We start from the raw sequence: 20,642 nt of genomic DNA, 5'->3' as shown, positions 1-20,642 counted from the left end.
AAATATATTTTTAAATGGTTGATGGCACGCTCACATGCACGCACGCACACACGCACGCACGCACGCACGCACGCACGCACTCACGCACGCACGCACGCACGCACGCACGCACGCACTCACGCACGCACGCACGCACGCACGCACACACACACACACACACACACACTTTAGAACACTTATTTTAACCAAATAATTTCACTTTCACCACCTTTTCAACAAATGCGTCATGTGTCACTTTATATGAGAGAGAAACAATGTGCTGTGTCAGCGTTCCCTCCCTGGTTAATATGCCATGACACTGTGAGTGTGTAAAAGCAGACTTTGACCAGCATGCATCAGTCCTTCACTGTAAAGGAATCACAACCTTATAATAGTAGCCTATACTGTCATAAGTCTGCTCGTTATCACTGTTGCTTTTGACAGGACATTTTTATTTTAGTTTTAGCCGTATAAGTCTCTTGAATAGTTTTCATTTCAGTTTTAGTCACATTTTAGTCACCTGGAATGCTTTAGTGTTAGTCTAGTTTTAGTCGACTGAATCTACAGTTGATTTAGTCGAATTAAATGTATTTCGGCGGGGCCTTGATGCCGTGGTAATGACTGATTTTACCCTTGCTACAAGCTCACGACGCCAATTTATATTATTGTGTACAAATGGAACCAAATGGACCCATTATGTGTCCCATTTGGTTCCATTTATTTTGTACACTGTCTGAGTTGCAGACCCATAAGTGTCCATTCGGGACCTAACCCATCTATCATTTAGCTGGGGACCCCCCTGGAACTCCCTCAAAGACCCCTGGGGGTCCATGGACCACACTTTGAGAACCAATGGTCTTGGCCTAACACTCGTGGACAACAAAGTTAATTAATTAGTATCCCTTTCCGGGCAGGAACCCCTTTTGGGGTACTGTACAGTATGTATAGCCTACAGTATTCAAAAAATATATATTTTGTTATGCTGCTATTACTATTTGAAGTTTTTCAGAAAACTTTAGGATTTAGAAGGCTTTTTTAGAATCGTCCTCAGTCCAAAATGGGTTATAGCATATAGATTAACGACATTGGTGAAAATTACAATCACAAATAAAAACGATGAAAATACAAAGAAAAACAGAAAACCCCCCAAAAAGAGCCAACATGGGCGATGATGACGAAAGAAAACAAAAACAAAAAAAACAAACAGCCGATCAACACACACTCACACAATGTGACGCATCGTGTAGATTTGCTATTTTCCAAAATATTTGTATAAATGTGAAAACTTGGAATGGGACATTCTGCATAGTGAGTACTTTCTACTTGTGGTACTATTTTGATGCCAATACTTTTGTACTTTTACTCAAGTACATATTGAATTGTAACAATTCCGGACTTCCACTTGTAACAGATTATTTCTGCATTACAGTATTGGTCCTTTTGCTTAACCCATTTAGACCTGACGTCGAAATAAAAAAATGCTGACAGTTTTCTGAAATAATGTTTCTATATCAGTGGTTCTCAATATTTCATGTCAAGGACCCCAGAAATGATATGTAATTGGCTGCCGACCCCCATCTGAAAATATGTTGTTCCAGGAACCCAGAAGCAAAGATTTGAGTTAAAAAACGTTGGCTCTGAAAGAATATATATTCAAAGATTTGTGCCACATTTTCACGATTTTTCAAAAATAGCAGACCTAACAAGCTCGTAGCGCGCCACTCGGTGGCGCGCTACGAGCTTGTAGATCTGCTATTTTTCACTAGCTAAAGTATAACACAGTGCTTACACCAAAAGGGGTTCCCGCCCAAAATGGGTTTAGTAAAACAGTTGAGTACTATTTTCCACCACTGCTGCATGATCATAATGACCTTGACGGGACGTACAGTATCATTCAAGGAGGTCAGCTGCAATAAAAAAGCAACAATAAAGACAATAAAGCTCTGTGGGTTTTAATCCTAAAACCATACAAGGAGCCATGAAGGGAAGACAGAACTAACTGTCTGTCTGTCTGTCTGTCTGTCTGTCTGTCTGTCTGTCTGTCTGTCTGTCTGTCTGTCTGTCTGTCTGTCTGTCTGTCTGTCTGTCTGTCTGTCTGTCTGTCTGTCTGTCTGTCTGTCTGTCTGTCTGTCTGTCTGTCTGTCTGTGTGTCAGTGGGTGGAGTGTAGCAGATGATTAGTGATAAGGACTTGACCTTTGTCAGTAGAGTCACTCAGTTCAGACTCACTGACGTTGTTCACTTGGTTTGTCATTACAGTCAGTGTGAGAACTATACACCATACACCTGTAGGTAAGAACGCTTTATTATCTTTAATAAGTCTTATCAGATATAGTATCAGATTATTGTCTGCTTCTTCTATCTAGAATGTATTCAGTGCTGGAAAGTAAAGTACATTTTGCTCGAGTGCAATTGTGAGCCTGTGAGGTACATTCGCTATACTTGAATAGTTCCATATCACTTTTTTTTTCTTTTATTCTTATTCTTCTTCTACTGCAGTTATTTGAAAACTTGAGTAGAAGTTACTTTGTAGATTTAGATTAGTAATACAAAACATATGCATTAACCACTGTATACCGTTGGCTATGTTCTGTGGGGTAGTTCTCTGGTAGTATATTTTGATGCCAATACTTATATACACATTCTGAATGGCGGCTTACACTTGTAACATTGCTACATTCTAGTAGCATTTTTTTCTTACAGTAAGTAAGAAACTAGAGTTTTTCCCCCACCACAGAATGTATTATTTTAATAAAGGATGAAGTATAATCAAATCCAATGTCACTGGAAAGATTTGACTTAAGAAAAGAGGCCGCACAGCTCGTACTAGTCACGATGCTAGAAACTTTATTAAACAACGTTCCGGCAAGCAGGTTGCCTTCTTCAGGGTACTGCAAAGATTTGGAAAATATTCTTCCTCTTTTTTCCCCCTCCCCACACTGTTCCTTAATTTTAGAAATGAAAAGAACGAAGCTCACAGTTCAGACTAGAAGCAATGATTGTAGAATGAGCGAGTTGTACTGTGTTAGTTAATGACGTGCAGCTGGTCTGAAAGACACGAGTCCACAAGATCATTGTGTTGTGTTTTCCTCTCTCTCTCTTGCCATACAGTAACAGCAAGCTGTACATTATACTGATTATAGCTCGCTACGGTATAGCTATGCTAACAGCTGAGCAGAATTAAGTTCTGAACCGGCGTTGACTGCATGCTTGTTATTGTTAGACAGGAGCTAGGTTGGATGAACCTGTTGTGTGTTGGCTGGCTGTTATGTCAGCCAGCCATGTCTTAAATTTAACCTAACACGCACGCACGCACACACAGCTTTGTCAACATTTTTAGGACAGTGATTTTTATTAATGCCATTTTTTGGTGCACATTTTCTGTCATGTCAACCCTGTCCCTAAAGCCTGAAAGTAGCAGTCGATCTACAAGCGCACCGCAGTGTGTTTTGGAGTATTTTGGAGTGCGACAGTCACTATAGCGTAGCTTCAACCCTAACCTCTATAGTCTAAACTATACCCCCCACACACACACACACACACACACACACACACACACACACACACACACACACACACACACACACACACACACACACACACTACTAGTTAACGTTGTGAGGTAATACATTAGCTCAGTGTGTGTATCTTCTCTCTCACACACATCTCTCTCCAGACTCTCAGCCAATCAGCCTCCAGTACAGTAGAGCACAGTGCTTATCAGAGGTACACAGTTCACTGTCACACACACACACACACACACACACACACACACACACACACACACACACACACACACACACACACACACACACACACACACACACACACACACACACACACACACACACACACACACACACACGTACATTATCTCACTGGAATACAGAAAACATGTGTAACGTGCGTTTGTTCGTTTGTGCGTGCGTGCGTGCGTGCGTGCCTCTTCTGTTCAGAGGGACGTTATTACCCTACTGTCTGTCTGTCTGTCTGTCTGTCTGTCTGTCTGTCTGTCTGTCTTTCCATTTTACTTTTTTTTTTCATTAGGAAAATGCCATATCATGAATGATAGAATACATTGTTCACTTTTGCATTCCACTTTAACCTGTTAAGCCCCAGGTGGGTCCAGGGGGAAAATCTGCAGAATCAAATTGCAGATTGATTAGGTACTCTATTGATTTATTGAGTGCTGTTCAGAGGTAAACAGCCAATTTCCAACCTTTTCCCTCATTTTCCCTCAAAACCCCAGCAAAACTTATTACAGATCTTATGCTGCTTTATTTTTGAACATTATTGACATCAAAACTGGACGTTCTGAAATGTTAATAATAGCCACAGTTTAAAATACCGTAAGGCTCTGTTCCATTCTGGTCAAACTGCAGGGTGCTGTGTTGTGTTGTGGCTAGTTTTAGTCGACTAAATGTCATGCGATTTTAGTCGACTACATCTACAGTTGATTTAGTCGACTTTGGCTGGCCTTGATGGCGCGTAATGGCTGATTTTACTCTTGCTGAAAATAGCCGATCTACAAGCTTGGTTCATGTGATGCACATGCCATGCATGTGCATACGAGTTTGTAGATCCACTATTTTCAGCATGCAACCAAGTGTAAAATGACTTATACTGGATCTCTTGTCCACACATTTTAGTGTCGTTTTTTATCTGTTGGCGAAATTGTCAATACATGTAGGGCTCCATCTTGCGCCACCCCTTACCTCTTATCCCTAAACTTATTTTGCCATTTTTTACTATTTTAAAACATTTAAATATAGTTCAACTAGCCAATCGACACGTTGTTAGCTTGCAGATCGGTTATTTGTACTATTTTAAAATGTTTTAAAAGAGTAAAAAATGGCAAATAAGTTTAGGGATAAGGGGTAAGGGGTGGCGCAAGATATAGGGCTTAGTCTTAGTTTTAGTCATCATAGCTTAGTTTTCATTTAGTTTCCATTTAGGTTTCCTCAGTGAAAATATGTAGTCGACTAACATTTATCGTCTTAGTTTTAGTCGACGAAATCAACCCTGGTTACTTGGGGGGGGGGGGGGGGGGGTGATACCTCTGAGAGAGTATAAATGGAACCAAATGGACCGACCCGTAAGTGCCCACTTGGTTAATTTAATCATTTTACACTTTAGTTGTCGAAATTAAAGTTTGTGAAACCTATACGGCGACACTAAATGGAACAGAGCCTTCATTAGTATAAGTTGTAACACCTGAGATTTCGGAGAGATTGCACCCCTGTCTATAATTCCACAGGATACACCTTCCTTTTTGCCCTCATATGATTGGGCAATAGACAACATCACAATATGTAATATAGGCCTATAGGCAACCACACTCGCAATTCCCCAGGATTTCATCTGTCTAGTTAGGGGTCAAGCTCGAAGGGCATATAGAAGACCCCTTATTGTTTCCGTGTGGATTCCGACATTTTTCACAGTTTTGGCAGTTCTGTGCTGTCGTTTTCTACGAAATTCGGTGGTAGACTGGGTAGAGGGTCGTGAGAATCGCTCAAGAACTGAATCTTACAGTCATTCCTCAAAGGACCTCTGACCTTTAGATCTCCCAATGAGTCAATTATATGATTTACTCGATCCTCTTAGTTTGACGTAAAAAAAGCGACGTCAAATAATTTTGTTTGGTTAGGTTTGCCGGTGTGAATGCCGAGCTTGAAGTCGGTCGGTCCCAGATATGTATATAGCAGTGTAGCTCAGAGCCTCAACCTGATGGCCTCAAAAGTCTTAATATCTCCCCCAGTAGGGATGTCCCTAAGTTTGGTCTAGTCTCTAGTGCTTAAGATGTTGGACTTCCACGCGGGAGACCTGAGTTCGAATCCCTGGCGTTACATTGGTGACAATAATTGGTGACAACTGGATCTCAATTTATGTCTACAGTGTTGGTGATTTTATCTGTACTTGAGTATTTCCAATTATTTTACTTCTACTCCACTGCATCTCAGATGATCCAAATATTGTACTTTTTCTTCTACACTACATGTATTTGAAAACTTTAGTTACTTTGTAGATTTAGATTATTATTACAAAACATTAACCACTTCAGCCCTACAGTATATACATTGTTGGCCATTTGAATATAGCCGATCTACAAAGCTCATAATGTGTTGCGATGCAATGCATTGTGAGCTTGCAGATCTGCTATTTTCTAAAGATGATTATACATTTGGAAACTTGAAATGGGACATTCTGCATAATTACTAGTGCTTTTACCTTTGGTATACCTTTACTCAAGTACATTTTGAATTAGTAGTATTGATACTTTTACTTGCTTTTAAATGTGACTACTTTTTCCACCACTGTACATGCCCACATAGTATAGTGATACCAGGCTGACACAGTCTGGCAGGGACATGCACACATAGACATCAAAGGGGGCTTCAACCCCTGCCCTTTTACCTGTCTGTAAAACAACTACCCTTTCCAGACCACGAATGCAGCATTTACTGATGGTGAAAGAAATGCAAAATGCCACTCCTTTCCATGCCATGCTGGAAGGCAGCATTCAGGAGAATTGCTTTTTTTTTCTCTCCGAAGTCTCCTGCACTTGAACACAAGCATTTTGCGTTGAACAAATTTGTTTAGAAATCCATGTTGTTACACACCGCTGCGACGCGTTGTGAGCTTGTAGATCTGCTACTTTCGCTATTTTTGTCCAAAAGTGACCTTTTTTCTGCCCCTGCCTCTCTAAAGGCTCATTCATAGTCTGGATTTTTGGTGGTGAGGTGACCACCGCTCCGGTGGTGAGGTGACCACCGCTCCGGAGCTGAAATAGCGTTGAGCGGTGGTGAGTAAAAACAGAGAGAAGGGCTGGCTCTTCACCGCGGCTCGTGGCGTCATGTTGTAGTTCGGTGGTCACCTCACCACCGAAAATCCAGACTATGAATAACGCTTAACACTCTCTGCACGTCCCTCCTGTCTGGTAGTGATACCAGACTGAGACTGTCTGGCACAGCCCTATTCTGGTATGTAAGTTTCTGTCCATAATCCTCTGTGTACGAGGTTTAATGTCCGGTTATCAGTGAATTACACTGTAATGCCTCTCTGGTCGTAAACGTGGGTTATAAACGTCAAATAACCAACATTCCTGAACCGTTCTCACGCCTAGCAGTGTCCTCGCTCTTACTGTAAACCATAAACCAAATTTCTTCAAGATGTTTCAAAAAAATGCATTCAAGTGGTTAAAATGATTGTGATACTGTATTAACTTGTAATTATCCTGAGGACCACCTGGAGCCCACCTGGACAGACATTTTTAAGCGGAATGCGAACGAAAATAAAAGCCTGCGGGTACCGAGGCTAATTGAACAACAAATTGATATTCTTCTGACTGTGGACCCCCATCTGAAAAGAGTTTGTGCCAGGGAGCCCCATTAAAATATTATGTTGTCAATGTGTTGTGAGCTTATAGATCGGCTATTTTTTTAATAGTAGCCAAAAAATAACATAGGCTTAATTGTTCCTCATTTACTTGGGTAGCCCTTTGATCCCCCTCAAGGACTCCTGAGGGTCCCCGGAGGACCCCGGAGGTCACCGGAGATTGGAGAACCACTGCAAGAAAATACTGATTCTGGAAGCAGTGGCTCATTGAATAGTTAAAATGAATCGTTCAATGTTCTACCAGCAGATGGCAGCATTGTGCCGTTTCATTCGGCAGAGAACTCTGCTCAGAATGTAGTATAATAATAACAACCTAAAACGCAAATCTAAATGCCACTATCATTTAAAAGTCTGGACATGATTTGTGATTTCTCCAATGACCACAGAAAATATACAGCTTTCTTCATTGCAAAACCACAATACACTACATGGCATTGATTGATTGATTGATTGATTGATTGATTGATTGATTGATACACAGAAATGTAAGAACAGCAACAATGTACAGTCAAGGGGGGGGAGGGGGGGGGGGTGATCACCTGTATAACCCATTCTGACCTGAGATCAGATTCTAAAAATGTCTTCTACATCCTGACAGTTTTCTGAAAAAGAAAAATGTCAGTCGTTCTTCGATCTTTCAAAAATAGCAGACCTACAAGCTCACTCGGTGGTGCGCTATGAGCTTGTCGATCTGCTATTTTTCAATAGCTAAAGCATAGCATAATGCTAACACCAAAATGGGTTAAGGGAGAAGTGATCATTTCCTCTCCCTCATAGGCCTGCTGAAAGGTGGATTTTTCAGGCCTGTTTTATGGCAGTGCATTAAAATGCACCCATGATCACGAAATAGATTTAATGGCAGATGGACGGCGTTCATCAGAGATCCATAACTGCGTATACACACGCATGCACTGTGTAGTCACAACATCTGCATAAAGCTGGCAGACTTCCTCTATAGTCTGGACCTTCCCTTGTAGGGCAAGCCAGGTCGTTGATAGCACTACTGTACTGTCAGGGACAAAAAATGCTTGTAGATCAGCTATTTTCGGGGCGCAAACCCAGCACTCTTTATAGCTATTGGAGATGTGGTGAAACGATATGGATTTCTTTATTTTATTTAATTTTTTATAGAGAGAGAGACAGTAGGCTGACATGGGGGAAATGGGGGAGAGAGATGGGGGAATGCAGTAAAGGCCGTCGGGATCGGGAGTCGAACCAGCGGCACACTGCCAGATTCGGACTACCAGCCAAGGTGCCTGGACCGCTGAGCCACGGCCAAGGCCACGACATGTAATTCTAAACAAATTTGTTCAACGCAAAATACTGTGTGTCACGTTCAGGAGACCTTGGGGAAAAAAGCAATTTCTCCTGAATGTTGCCTTCCGGCATGGCATGGAAAGGAATGTGGCATTTGCATTTCTTTCACCGTAGTAAATGCTGCATTTGTGGTCTGGAAAGGGCAGTTGTCTTTCAGACGGGTAAAAGGGCAGGGGCTGAAGCCCCCTTTGATGTATATGTGTGCACTGACTACTGTTTCCCAAACAGTGGGCCGCGGACCAATTTGTATGTGTCGCAAGAACATTAAGAGATTTTTTGATTCAATATTCAATACTCTATCTCCTGATAGATGTTATTTTTTTGTCAGGCCAATTTTGAAAGAAACCAGTGATTCACATCTTTTAAGAAACCAGTGATTCACATCTTTTAAGAAACCAGTGATTCACATCTTTTAAGAAACCAGTGATTCACATCTTTTAAAATAAACCAGTGATTCACATCTTTTAATGGATAGTAGAATGAGAATATTCCCATGCATGTTCGCACCCTCTAGTGTTGTGGCTGTGGGTGTCACTCACTTTGGAGAAGTATAGTATGAGGTCAGGTATGACAGTATATTGAGGGCACTGACTTTACCAGGCGGCCCATCTTTATTTGCCCTTTATATTACCCTGAGCCATCGCAAACTATCAAACTGTGTTGAAATTAGGTGGGTCACGTACGGGCTTCAGGCCGAGTGTGTTGTCACTGCTGCTGTTGTAATCTTACTGCCTCGCCTGCCAAAGTGCCACACACAGACATCCGGTGCACAGGAGGCTGCATGCTGCACGGCAGTGCTCCGAATTGTTTGCTTATTGAAAAAGTTTGGAAAAAGTTTGCTTTTTATATATTTGTATATTAATCGCTTTGAATTGATTGTTTCATGCCGAGGAAGGCCGAAAGGCCGAAAGGTTAGTTGTTGCAGCTGCTGGGGGGAGACCTGTGAATAAACAAAGAATCCTAAATGGATAAAACAAGTGAGTGCTGGTATTCCTTTCCATAGACTATGGGCTCCATTTCCGTCACCGCTAAACCTATTATCCCTAAACTTCTTTGCCTTTTTTTTACTATGTTGAAGAACATTTTTGAATAGTTCAACTAGCCAATCTACATTGACACGTTGTGAGCTTGTAGACTGGCCATTTTAACTATTCAAAAATGTTTAGCAAAATAGTAAAAAACAGCCAAAGAAGTTTAGGGATAAGGGGTTTAGCAGTGCCGAAAATGGAGCCCTATGTCTACCAGAACCGTGCACCCGATATTCCCTTTACTCTGAACAATATTCAACCGAGTGTTTGTTTCACCTCTCATCTTCAACTTTCCCACTGCGACACCCTTACGCCAAAATATACTAGAAATGTATGAAGATCTCCGTGAATGGCGTCGTGTTGTGTTCTCACTGTTAGTCCGTCTTCATTTGTTTCCAGAGACGGTCATTGGCTGCGTGCGACTCTCAACATGAAGCGCTCCCATCGGCCGCCGGGCACCTCCATCGCCCTGCTCTAGAACCCCACCAGCAGCAGTACCACCACCCTGTTCCAGAGCCCCATCACCACCAGTACCGCCCTGTTCTAGAGCCCCAGCACCACCACCGTGTTCTGGCACCCCATCCCCACCACCAGCAGCAGCACCACCACCACCACCTGGCAGCAGAACCCGCCAGAAGAAGCCAGTGGTCTCCAGCGGTGCCAGGCGGCGGCGGAGCCCAGCCGGTTGTTGCGATGGAGAGCAGCAGCAGCAGCAGCACCCCCAGGCGGTGGGTCCTGCAGCCCATGTCGCCGCGGCTGGAGCAGAGGGACCTGCGGACGCTGGTCAGCCCCGTCCACCCCGACCCCCCGGAGATAGACCTCCACAGCTGGACGTACACAGCCAGGTTAGTAAATCAAATCAAATCAAATCAAACTTTATTTATAGAGCACATTTACAAAGACCAGAAGGTCAACCAAAGTGCTGTACATGAACATATAACAAGCATACAATCAACACAAACAATATAGTAAAACAACATTGAAGCAACACAAGTATTTAGACAGGGTAACTAGGTCAAACAACATTGAATGCCAGGGAGAAAAGATGTGTTTTAAGCAAAGATTTAAAAGCCTCTAAGGAGCGGGCAGACTTAATGTATAGGGGCAAACAGTTCCAGAGTTTGGGGCCGGCCACTGAGTATAGTAGTATAGTAGTAGTACCTATACCAACTTTACCTACTTACTTACTTACTTACTTACTTACTTACTTACTCACTCATGGCTGTGGGAAGATATTTACAGTAGGTGCTGAATGTTTAGTAGGGGGTGCGCGTGCGTTAGTGCGCGCCACAAAATGCACATGCACGTGCATTTTCGCGCAGAAAAGTGTCTTTTACTTTCCCTCTCCACACGCATGAACAAACTGACACAGACAATTAACCAGGATAAGGCACCAATACTGTGATACAGCATATTTATTAGGCCTAGTAACAGAAATTGGTTTTGATTCAAATTATTATTATTTTTCCCCTCCTGTCCAAGCACCCTACTTCCCTCAGCACTTACTTACTTACTTACTTACTTACTTACTTATTTACTTACTTACTTACTTACTTACTTACTTACTTACTTACTTACTTACTTTTAGTTTCATTTTTATTTTGTTTAGTGTAGTTTCCGGGGGCGGGGGGGTCATCATCACCATGTTGGTTTATAATGGTGGACATTTGTGTCACAATTCCATTTTTGAAACGGCTATACTGTACAAGATGAGTATTACCAGACACACATAAAGAGCCAGCCCTGAATGACCATAACAGGTCTGTATAACTCTTGAGAGTGTACAAATGGAACCAAATGGACCCACGTTATGGGGGTCCTTGCAAATAAAACATTTGAGAACCACTAGTGGACTCATAATGAGCCATAGTGTCATCGTAAATCAGTGTCATACATATTCTGAAGAAAACCTGGAGAATGACATTCAGTGATTGAGTATTATGATCAAAATAAGAAGATTATAATGGCGTGTACAACAGATAGGTTGGCCTACATATAAACAAACGGAAGATAGATTTTGTAAAGTTGTTGTCGGGCAGAAACCTTGAAAATAGCAGATTTGCAAGCTCACAAGGTGTCGCACTCGACGACCCACTGGTTGAGAAACACTGAACGATGTATAACCTCGTATTGTTGCAGAAGAACCAACACCACCTCCTCCTCCAACAGCGTGGGTGTGGACAGCATATCGGTCAGCCGCAATCAGCCCTCTGTGGTGGTGCTGTCGGACCACCAGTCCAGGGACAGCAGCTGGGGCTCCGGGGGAGACGTGCTGGTTCAGGCCAGGCAGGTCAGTTGTTGCTTTTTTTTTTACTCTGTTACAAGTAAAAAGTCCTGTAGTCATTATACTTGAAGTACCAAAAGTAAGAAGTAGCTGTGCACTTCTTACTTCTTACCCCCCTCCCCCCACCAATAAAAAGGCCAATCGACAGGCTCACAATGCGTTGTGGTTAATTAATGTACCTATTGTGTGTTCATAATCAAAGGTAAATCTGCATAGTAGCCTAACCAGTAAGACGCCTGAGGGCGAGAAGCGACCTCGCCCTAAAGGGCTGCTGTCACGTGATGTCACGTGATGTCACGATGACCTGGGGGCTTGCCTGGGGTGAGTGACGGGATTTGAGTTAGGTGTCATGACAGAGTGACGTGGATTGTGGGTTAGGTGTCGTGACAAAAACGCAAGGTTTCATAGTTAACAGCGACCTTTGGTCGCAACTAGCAACCAAATCTGTCAAATTATTGTGGAATAAAAGGTACAATACTTGCGTTTGAGATGAAGCGGAAGTAGAACGACGAATTATTGAAAAGGTACCTTGACAATCACAAGCTTACAACGCGTCAATTACTGTACTTGAGGCAAGTATACTTAATCAGTGTCCACTGCTGTGACAGGTGGCCGTGTCCAAGGATGGAGGGGGGAGCAGCAGTGACGAGTGGCAGCCCAGCAGCCCCAGTATCCCCGGTACTCCCACCAGGTACTGTGATCATGATGATCATGAGCTTCGTTTATATAGCACAGTCTAAATGAGTGCGGATGCCTCCCGGGTGTCTCCCTATACAGGGAGGTCCTCGCTGGACGTCCCACTGGGAGGAGACCAGTGTTGGGACTAATGCGTTACTATAATCTGTACATAATAAGAAGAAGAAGAAGAAAGTGGCAAACGTTTAGAAAATAACAGATCTACAAGCTCACAACGCCTCGCTTTGCATGGCGTTGTGAGCTAGTAGATCGCTTTTTTCACATGCCTCAACTATTACAATTCCAAGTGCTTGTCAGGGTGGGAGGGGGGGGGAGGGGGGGGCCTGACGTAGAGTCTGTGGGGGCCGGGGGGCCAGGGCCCCCATGAGGAATTGGACCAGGGATCTCTCGGCCCCCATGAGGAATTGGACCAGGGATCTCTCGGCCCCCATGAGGAATTGGACCTGAATATATATTGGCCTCGGTTCGTCCCGTTTGTGCTGCATCAGGTCGCGCCCATTCGCGCAATTCTCGTCTTGCATTGACTTTGTATGTAATCGCGCCGCTCTAACCATCCAAGTCTGGCACCTTAACACGTCTGTTTTCCTCACGGTACGGGCCCCCATGAGGATTATGAAAACTATTCGTCCCTGGGGGGGGGGTCCCCAGTTCAACTTCAAATATGCATTATTTTGGGGGTCAAGGCCTGAAAAGATTGAGAACCACTGTTGTAGCACAGTGGTGCGTTCACACGGACAGATGCAAAGATACAGTCTATACTCTATATACCATTCATTGTCAATGGAAGCCAGCGACGGGGAGCCCGCTGGCCTAGTGGTCCAGGCGCATGCCACATATATAGGCTTTGGCCTGACAGCACGTTGTGTGTTCGAGTCCCGTTCATGGCGACCTTTGCTGCATGTCTCTCCCCTTTTCTCTCTCTCCGTCTTTTCTGTCTGTCTTCACTGTAACTATCAATAAAGGCAGAAAAGGCCAAAAACAAATCTAAAAACGCTACATGAAGATGCAAAAAATGCAAACCAGAGGTTTGTAGCTGCTACAAAGCTACACATTGAAGCTGAGCTGGGTTCAACTTCCCCCTCCCCGCTTTTTTCCCTCCTGTTCTGGCTGACAAAAAACTTGTGACGTCGTCTTCTTCTATAGTCTGTTTCCATTGTTTCCTATTGATAAAATAATGCCTAGGTCCAAAAGGGCTCGCAGTTGAGACTCGATTGTTGTTAATATTTTTATACTATTTGAAAACTTTAAATGGGACATTCCGCATAGTGAATACTTTTTACTGTTGGTAGTACTTTAAAGGAGCATTCAGTGATTTGTGTGATTTGGAAAACCACCCAGTCCGCCCGGGTAACCAAATGTGCACATGCACGCTCTACAGTGGGGGGAAGTGCAACAGGCCAACAGCATGTGCACCAAGGCCCGCCCCCACTCGATCATGATTGGAGGAAGGCTCCTCTCATCCTGATTGGATGAAGGCTTTGCCACCCGCCACCAAAACTGAAACTAGGGTTTTTTGACCCCAGGGGCTCACTGGGGACAGGGAGGAACTCCTTATATGGTCAGCACACTCTATAGTAGGGTGGATTATCCAGAAAAAAAGAAAAAATAAGTGATATTTGAATTAAGTCAAATCACTGAATATACCTTTAAGTACAGTAGCCTACATTTTGATGCCGATACTTTTGTACTTTAACTCAAGTAAATATTGAATTCCAGACTTTTACTTGTAATGAAGTAGTTCTACATTGCGGTATTGCTACTTTTACGTATAGTAAGTGAAACACGTGAGTACTTCTCCCCAGCACCACCGGTACTGAACAAAATGACCAATGTCTTCTCCAGCCCCACCAGTCCATCCAGCAGCTCGGGCTCTCACAGCGGCTTCTACTCGTTCGTGGAGGACCCCGGCAGCCCCGAGGCGGAGCTCAACCAGGCCTGGATGCTGTCCGCCCAGAGGCAGGAGCAGCTGGCCACGCTGAAGGAGGAGCAGGGATTCAAACTGCAGACCTACTCCAGCGGCCGGAGGCCCGAGAGTCTGTTCCAGGAGAGCAACGGGGACTCGCGCTACAAGGTGCTAAGAGGCTATAGTCTGTCTGTCTGTCTGTCTGTCTGTCTGTCTGTCTGTCTGTCTGTCTGTCTGTCTGTCTGTCTGTCTGTCTGTCTGTCTGTCTGTCTGTCTGTCTGTCTGTCTGTCTGTCTGTCTGTCTGTCTGTCTGTTTAGGGTACCGGCAACAGGTGACGAAGTGGCACTGTTGAGCTTCACACTGTACATGATGCATGATGGTGCATGATGGGTAGCTGAGTTTTTAGCAGCCATTACAACACGCACGCACGCACGCACGCACGCACGCACGCACGCACGCACGCACGCACGCACGCACGCACACACACAGAGAGAGAGAGAGAGGCGAGGGAGGAGGGCTTGTACAGTACAGTACAGTACAGTACAGTACAGTACAGTACAGTACAGTACAGTACAGTACAGTACAGTACAGTACAGTACAGTACAGTACAGTACAGTACACTTCAGTTCAGACGGGTCTTACATTTTATTCATTTTTAATGAACATACAAAAAGACACAAAAGACAACAGAACAAACAAGTAGACATCACATATGTTGCCAGACATCATCTTATATGAATTATAAAATAAAATAAAAAATATGAATGCTGTTGCATATCAATAAGAGATTGCACACAGACAGTTTCTGGTACAACAATAAAAAAAGAATACAAAGTGGGAATAATATTGGACAATAAAGTAGGCCTACAATAACAAAAACAGAAACAGTTTATGTCGTTTCATTCTTTCAGACATTTTGACAGCAGATTTTAGGTTAGTTAGCGATGGTCTTTTGAAATGAAATTCCATTTAGTTTTAGTCATATTTTAGTCATCAGAAATGTTTTAGTTTTACTTGGCTAAATATCATAATTTTAGTCGACTAAATCTACTGTTGATTTAGAATGATAAATGTGTGGCTGTCACGTGTCAATCGTGCATCAATCACGTTTATCAGCTTGTCTTTAAAAACATTATTTTTAACGTTTGATTGATTGATTGATTGATTGATTGAATATTTATTGACATGCTTATTAGCAGCTCTCCCATTGTAAACAATGGGGACTCAATTTCCCATAACCCTTTGCACGCCGGAGCGACAGACCCCTTTGCAATGACATCATCAAAACGCATCTCATATCCCATCCTGTCCGGTGGATTGCCCGTATGACTTAAAACTGATTAAAAACGTGGATTAAACAAAGAAAACATAACTCGGGCAACTCGCGAATCGCAGGGAAAGTGTTCTACAATTAATTAACTCGAGCAACTCGTGAATAGAAGTCAAAGTGTTAACAGTAAAGGTAGTACAAGGAGTCGAGTTGTTCTTTGGCAGGCCGTTCCACATTTTGGTGGGAGCATGGAACCCGCTTTTGAGCCGAATGTTGGGGGAACGAGGTCAGCTGATCTCCTTCCGGTGTCACGGCCATGTTCCCAGGTGGAGCGAGAAGAGGAGGAGGCGGAGGCGGAGGAGAAACATCTCAGGAAGGAGATCATTCGCAGTCAGGCTCCCAAGATGAAGCCTCCGCTGAAGCAGCAGTGGAGCGCGGTGGAACACCTGGACCTCAGCAGCATGCACCCAGAACCCAGGAGACTCATAGAGGGCTTCAGTGTGTGCTACAGCCCCTCCCCCTCCAAAACACCAAGGTTGGTTGAATTCGCGCCCATCCTACATCTTTCGGAAATGACGTCATGTGGCAGCCAAGTCTATGGACTATTAACTCCCTCCGCGCCATTGGCGAAGACCTTTGTCAATTGAAGCCTAATTTTGATACTAACACTCAATCAAGCGCAATTGCCCTTCGGCATTGCGTTCGATTGCTCAAGCCAAAATGCTACTGACGTTAGCCGGTTAGCTAGCTGTGTTGTTAGCACAGCACTGGATCGCCCATCTTAGATCGTCGTCGCCATAATAATCCATTCTATCAGTTTCTTTCAATCGCCTGTATCTCCTATTCCTTGTCCCAGATGGCATTTTGGTCAAAACAGCGTTTCTTTGACGGCACAGAGCCGGCGATGAGAAGCCCCCAAGTGCACTGGCATGGACCCATATTGTAAACAACAGTTGAACGGGACCTGTTAAACTTCCTAGGATAAGCTCCCTACCGGAAGTCTGGAACTGTGGCTTTTCAAAATAAGAGCTCAAATTTAGAAAATGCTGGCGTGAATTAGATCCTAACTTTTTCAATAAATGCTAGCGCTAAATGGGTTCCTTACACCATTGTAGACATGACGTTTCGAGCCTCACGGCTCTTCAGCAGACGTTCTGATGACGGTCTACTGTACCTCGCACCGCCGATCTGACAGATATGCCCAAACGTGGAGTTATCTGTCAGTCCTCTTCTTATTACAGTATGCCCATATACAGTATGGTGTTCCCTGATATCATCAATTATTATGCCCTTTTTTTGTTGTTCTTTATTTACCCAGGGTAGTAGTGCTCATTTTCAGCAACGCCCTGCACATAGACAGACAGACAGACACACACACACACACACACACACACACACACACACACACACACACACACACACACACACACACACACACACACACACACACACACACACACACACACACACACACACACATTTTTTTTTGTTTTCAAGAGTGTTGCTGTGCACAAAAGTGTCAGTATAGCATTACAAATTAAGTACACAAATCCCTACCTATTCCATTTCTCACCCACTATTTCCCATTCCAAGTGTGTTTGTCTTATATGTCACGCCAGCTCTGCTATACTATATATATCCGCTCCAAAGCCCCCTCTGGTATTTTTTGGGTGGGTAGATCTTGTTGAGTTGGTCATTTTGAAAGTAGCTCTCGGGTCAATGAAGTTCTTAAAGTCTAAAGGTACTTTCAGAGGGGCATCGATCAACGCAGACGTTGTCGCCTGGCTCTACGACAGCTCTGCTCCAGGTCTGCTCAAGAGGGGCATGACAATAACCTGACTCCGCCAGATGGGGCAGCAGAGAGTACACTGGGTGAGCAGGAGGGGGGAACCCAGTGTACTCTCTGCTGCCCCATCTGGTGGAGTCAGGTTAGCATGACAACGCACGCGTAACAAACAAAAAACACAGCTCAACACAATCCAGGTCTGGTCATTCATTTAATCTAGGATTGTAACCTATAATGTAATTATTATAATAACCCTGCAAACGTCATGCATCCTCTTGCAGCACCACAGAACCAGAACCAGGAACCATCGACAACCAGCAGATCAACTTCAGTACGGCCAGAGAACAGTTCTTAAAGATGGAGCAGACCAGAACCCCAACCACCCCCAAGAAACTACACAGCAACAGGTACTGTACTGTATAGGGCTGCATGAGCAAAGAATAGGCTATTTTAGAAAGACACAGGGCCTCGTCCTTACTTCAATGAGTTAACAATACTAATGAAGGCTCTGTTCCATTCTGGTCAAACAGAGTTAACAATACTAATGAAGGCTCTGTTTCATTCTGGTCAAACAGAGTTAACAATACTAATGAAGGCTCTGTTTCATTCTGGTCAAACAGAGTTAACAATACTAATGAAGGCTCTGTTCCATTCTGGTCAAACAGCGTTAACAATACTAATGAAGGCTCTGTTCCATTCTGGTCAAACAGAGTTAACAATACTAATGAAGGCTCTGTTCCATTCTGGTCAAACAGAGTTAACAATACTAATGAAGGCTCTGTTCCATTCTGGTCAAACAGAGTTAACAATACTAATGAAGGCTCTGTTCCATTCTGGTCAAACAGAGTTAACAATACTAATGAAGGCTCTGTTTCATTCTGGTCAAACAGAGTTAACAATACTAATGAAGGCTCTGTTTCATTCTGGTCAAACAGAGTTAACAATACTAATGAAGGCTCTGTTCCATTCTGGTCAAACAGAGTCAGGGTGCTGCTATTGTGCATGTCGGCTCACTGGAAACACCACTTTGAGACGTGGGTCTCAAAGTGGGGATCCAGACACCCAAAGTCCAGGGTCCAGAGACTCAAGAGTGGGGGTCCAGGGACCCAAATTCCTGGGTCAAGAGTGGGGGTCCAGGGACCCAAAGTCCAGGGTCCAGAGACTCAAGAGTGGGGGTCCAGGGACCCAAAGTCCAGGGTCCAGAAACTCAAGAGTGGGGGTCCAGGGACCCAAAGTCCAGGGTCCAGAGACTCAAGATTGGGGGTCCAGGGACCTGCATGGTTCTTTGAGGGGGTTCAAAATGGCCTCTTATGGGTTTGTAACTCTGAGAGTGTACAAACGGGGCTCATTTGGTAATTGTGGGGCCCTTGAAATTACATTTAAAAAGGTTTGTGAACTAGTGCTACACTGAATAGAAGAGAGCCTTACTTAGTATTTGGTAACATCCATGAATGAATTTTAGTTTTTAGTTTAGTGACAGTGTTAAATAGAAATAGCTCTGTATTGTGATAGTAATCATTGCTATGTGTTTGTTCAGTGTTAAATAGATCTATATACTCTATTGTGATAGTGTAGACTGTAAGCCCTAACCACACCAAAGGGTCGCCATGCAACTCCTTGCGTCCAAACGGTTGCAAGGAGTTGCATCGTGACCCTTTGGTGTGGTTTGGGCCATAGAATTCCATGCGTTGAATCACTCGGGACGACTTGGGACAAGTACGTGCAACAGGACATATCACACCACTGGGACAATTTACAATTACAATTTACAATTTAGGCATTTAGCAGACGCTCTTAATCCAGAGCGACTTACATTAAGTAATAACAAAAGCATGGCATACATCACATATATAAAAAGTAGTTATCATGAATCATGCGTAAACTAAGAACGTAACAGTGGAGTATCTATGTTAACTATACATACTATACTATATAATATATTATACATGTGTACTATAAAGTGCTATGACTGCATAAAGTGCAATTCTAGAGCTGTCTACGTAACAAGCTATAAGTCTGTTTAAAATACTATCTAAGTCTACATAATGTGCTATCTAAGGGGCTAGGCTAGGGCAAGTGCTACGGGCCATAGCCCCTTAGATAGCACATAGACATATCACACCACTGGGACAATGCTAAAACCGTCTTGACCCTTTGGTGTGGTTAGGGCTGTAGAGTGTAGACCAGGGGTGCCCACACTTTTTTGACTTGAGAGCTACTTTCAAAATGACCAGCTCGGCAAGATCTACCCACCACATCAATTATTATACCATTGTTGAAAATAGTTTAAATATGTACCTGAGGGGGCTTCGGAATAGTAGAGTTCGTGTTACATTCTGTACAGTATAAGACAAATGCACTTGGAATGGGAAATAGAGGGGGAGATTTTTTTTTTTTTTTTTTTATCGTTTTTTTTCTTTAATATATTTAAATGAAATACTCTTTAGGGGCATGTCATGTGATCTACCTGCACAGCCTTTGTGATCTACTGGTAGATCGCGATCTACCTTTTGGGCACCCCTGGTGTAGACCATTTGTTCAGTACAGAACAGAACACACACGTTCAGGTCAGGATTTGATTTGATCTAATCAGGATGGAGAACTCATACAGGATACAGGATAAATAAAGTACAATTGGAAGTGGTGACACAAAATGAGCAGACACAATTGTAACACAATTGAAGCTGATACTGGTACTCTCTCCTGATATTTGGCAACCCACCTGAACATTATTCAGGTGCTGGAGAGACGGGGGAGACGTTACTGAATGCATAAAGCGAGTGGCAAATAGAATGGCAGAGTGAGTTTAAAGTCGTTTAACGTCGTTTTATGCAATCAGATAGGACTTTTCTGTTTGGATGTTTGGGCTGTCAAGGCCAGAAAGTAGTTTTTTGCCACTCAGTAGGCGATCCCACATAACTTCCGGGTATGATGATGATGTCACACGCATACCCTCTTTACTGTATATAGATTAACATTTTAACA

The 20,642-nt window shown here is 43.4% G+C and overlaps 1 protein-coding gene across 1 annotated transcript in view; it reads left to right on the top strand.

Moving 5' to 3' along the window:
- Positions 1 to 8,227: 8,227 nt before the first annotated feature.
- misp (mitotic spindle positioning) overlaps positions 8,228 to 20,642 on the top strand; it is a gene marked incomplete at its 5' end in the record, with an annotated part of 31,042 nt that continues 18,627 nt past the window's right edge. The window contains 7 exons of the mRNA XM_079505578.1: positions 8,228 to 8,266; positions 10,117 to 10,562; positions 11,857 to 12,007; positions 12,610 to 12,692; positions 14,540 to 14,768; positions 16,198 to 16,406; positions 17,939 to 18,064. Coding sequence (XP_079361704.1) covers positions 8,228 to 8,266; positions 10,117 to 10,562; positions 11,857 to 12,007; positions 12,610 to 12,692; positions 14,540 to 14,768; positions 16,198 to 16,406; positions 17,939 to 18,064 — 1,283 coding nt within the window. The remainder of the gene's footprint in view (positions 8,267 to 10,116; positions 10,563 to 11,856; positions 12,008 to 12,609; positions 12,693 to 14,539; positions 14,769 to 16,197; positions 16,407 to 17,938; positions 18,065 to 20,642) is intronic.

The sequence above is a fragment of the Electrona antarctica genome (assembly GCF_951216825.1).
Source record: "Electrona antarctica genome assembly, chromosome: 7".
Classification (NCBI taxonomy): Eukaryota; Metazoa; Chordata; class Actinopteri; order Myctophiformes; family Myctophidae; genus Electrona; species Electrona antarctica.
This window is presented reverse-complemented; position numbering and strand designations above follow the sequence as displayed.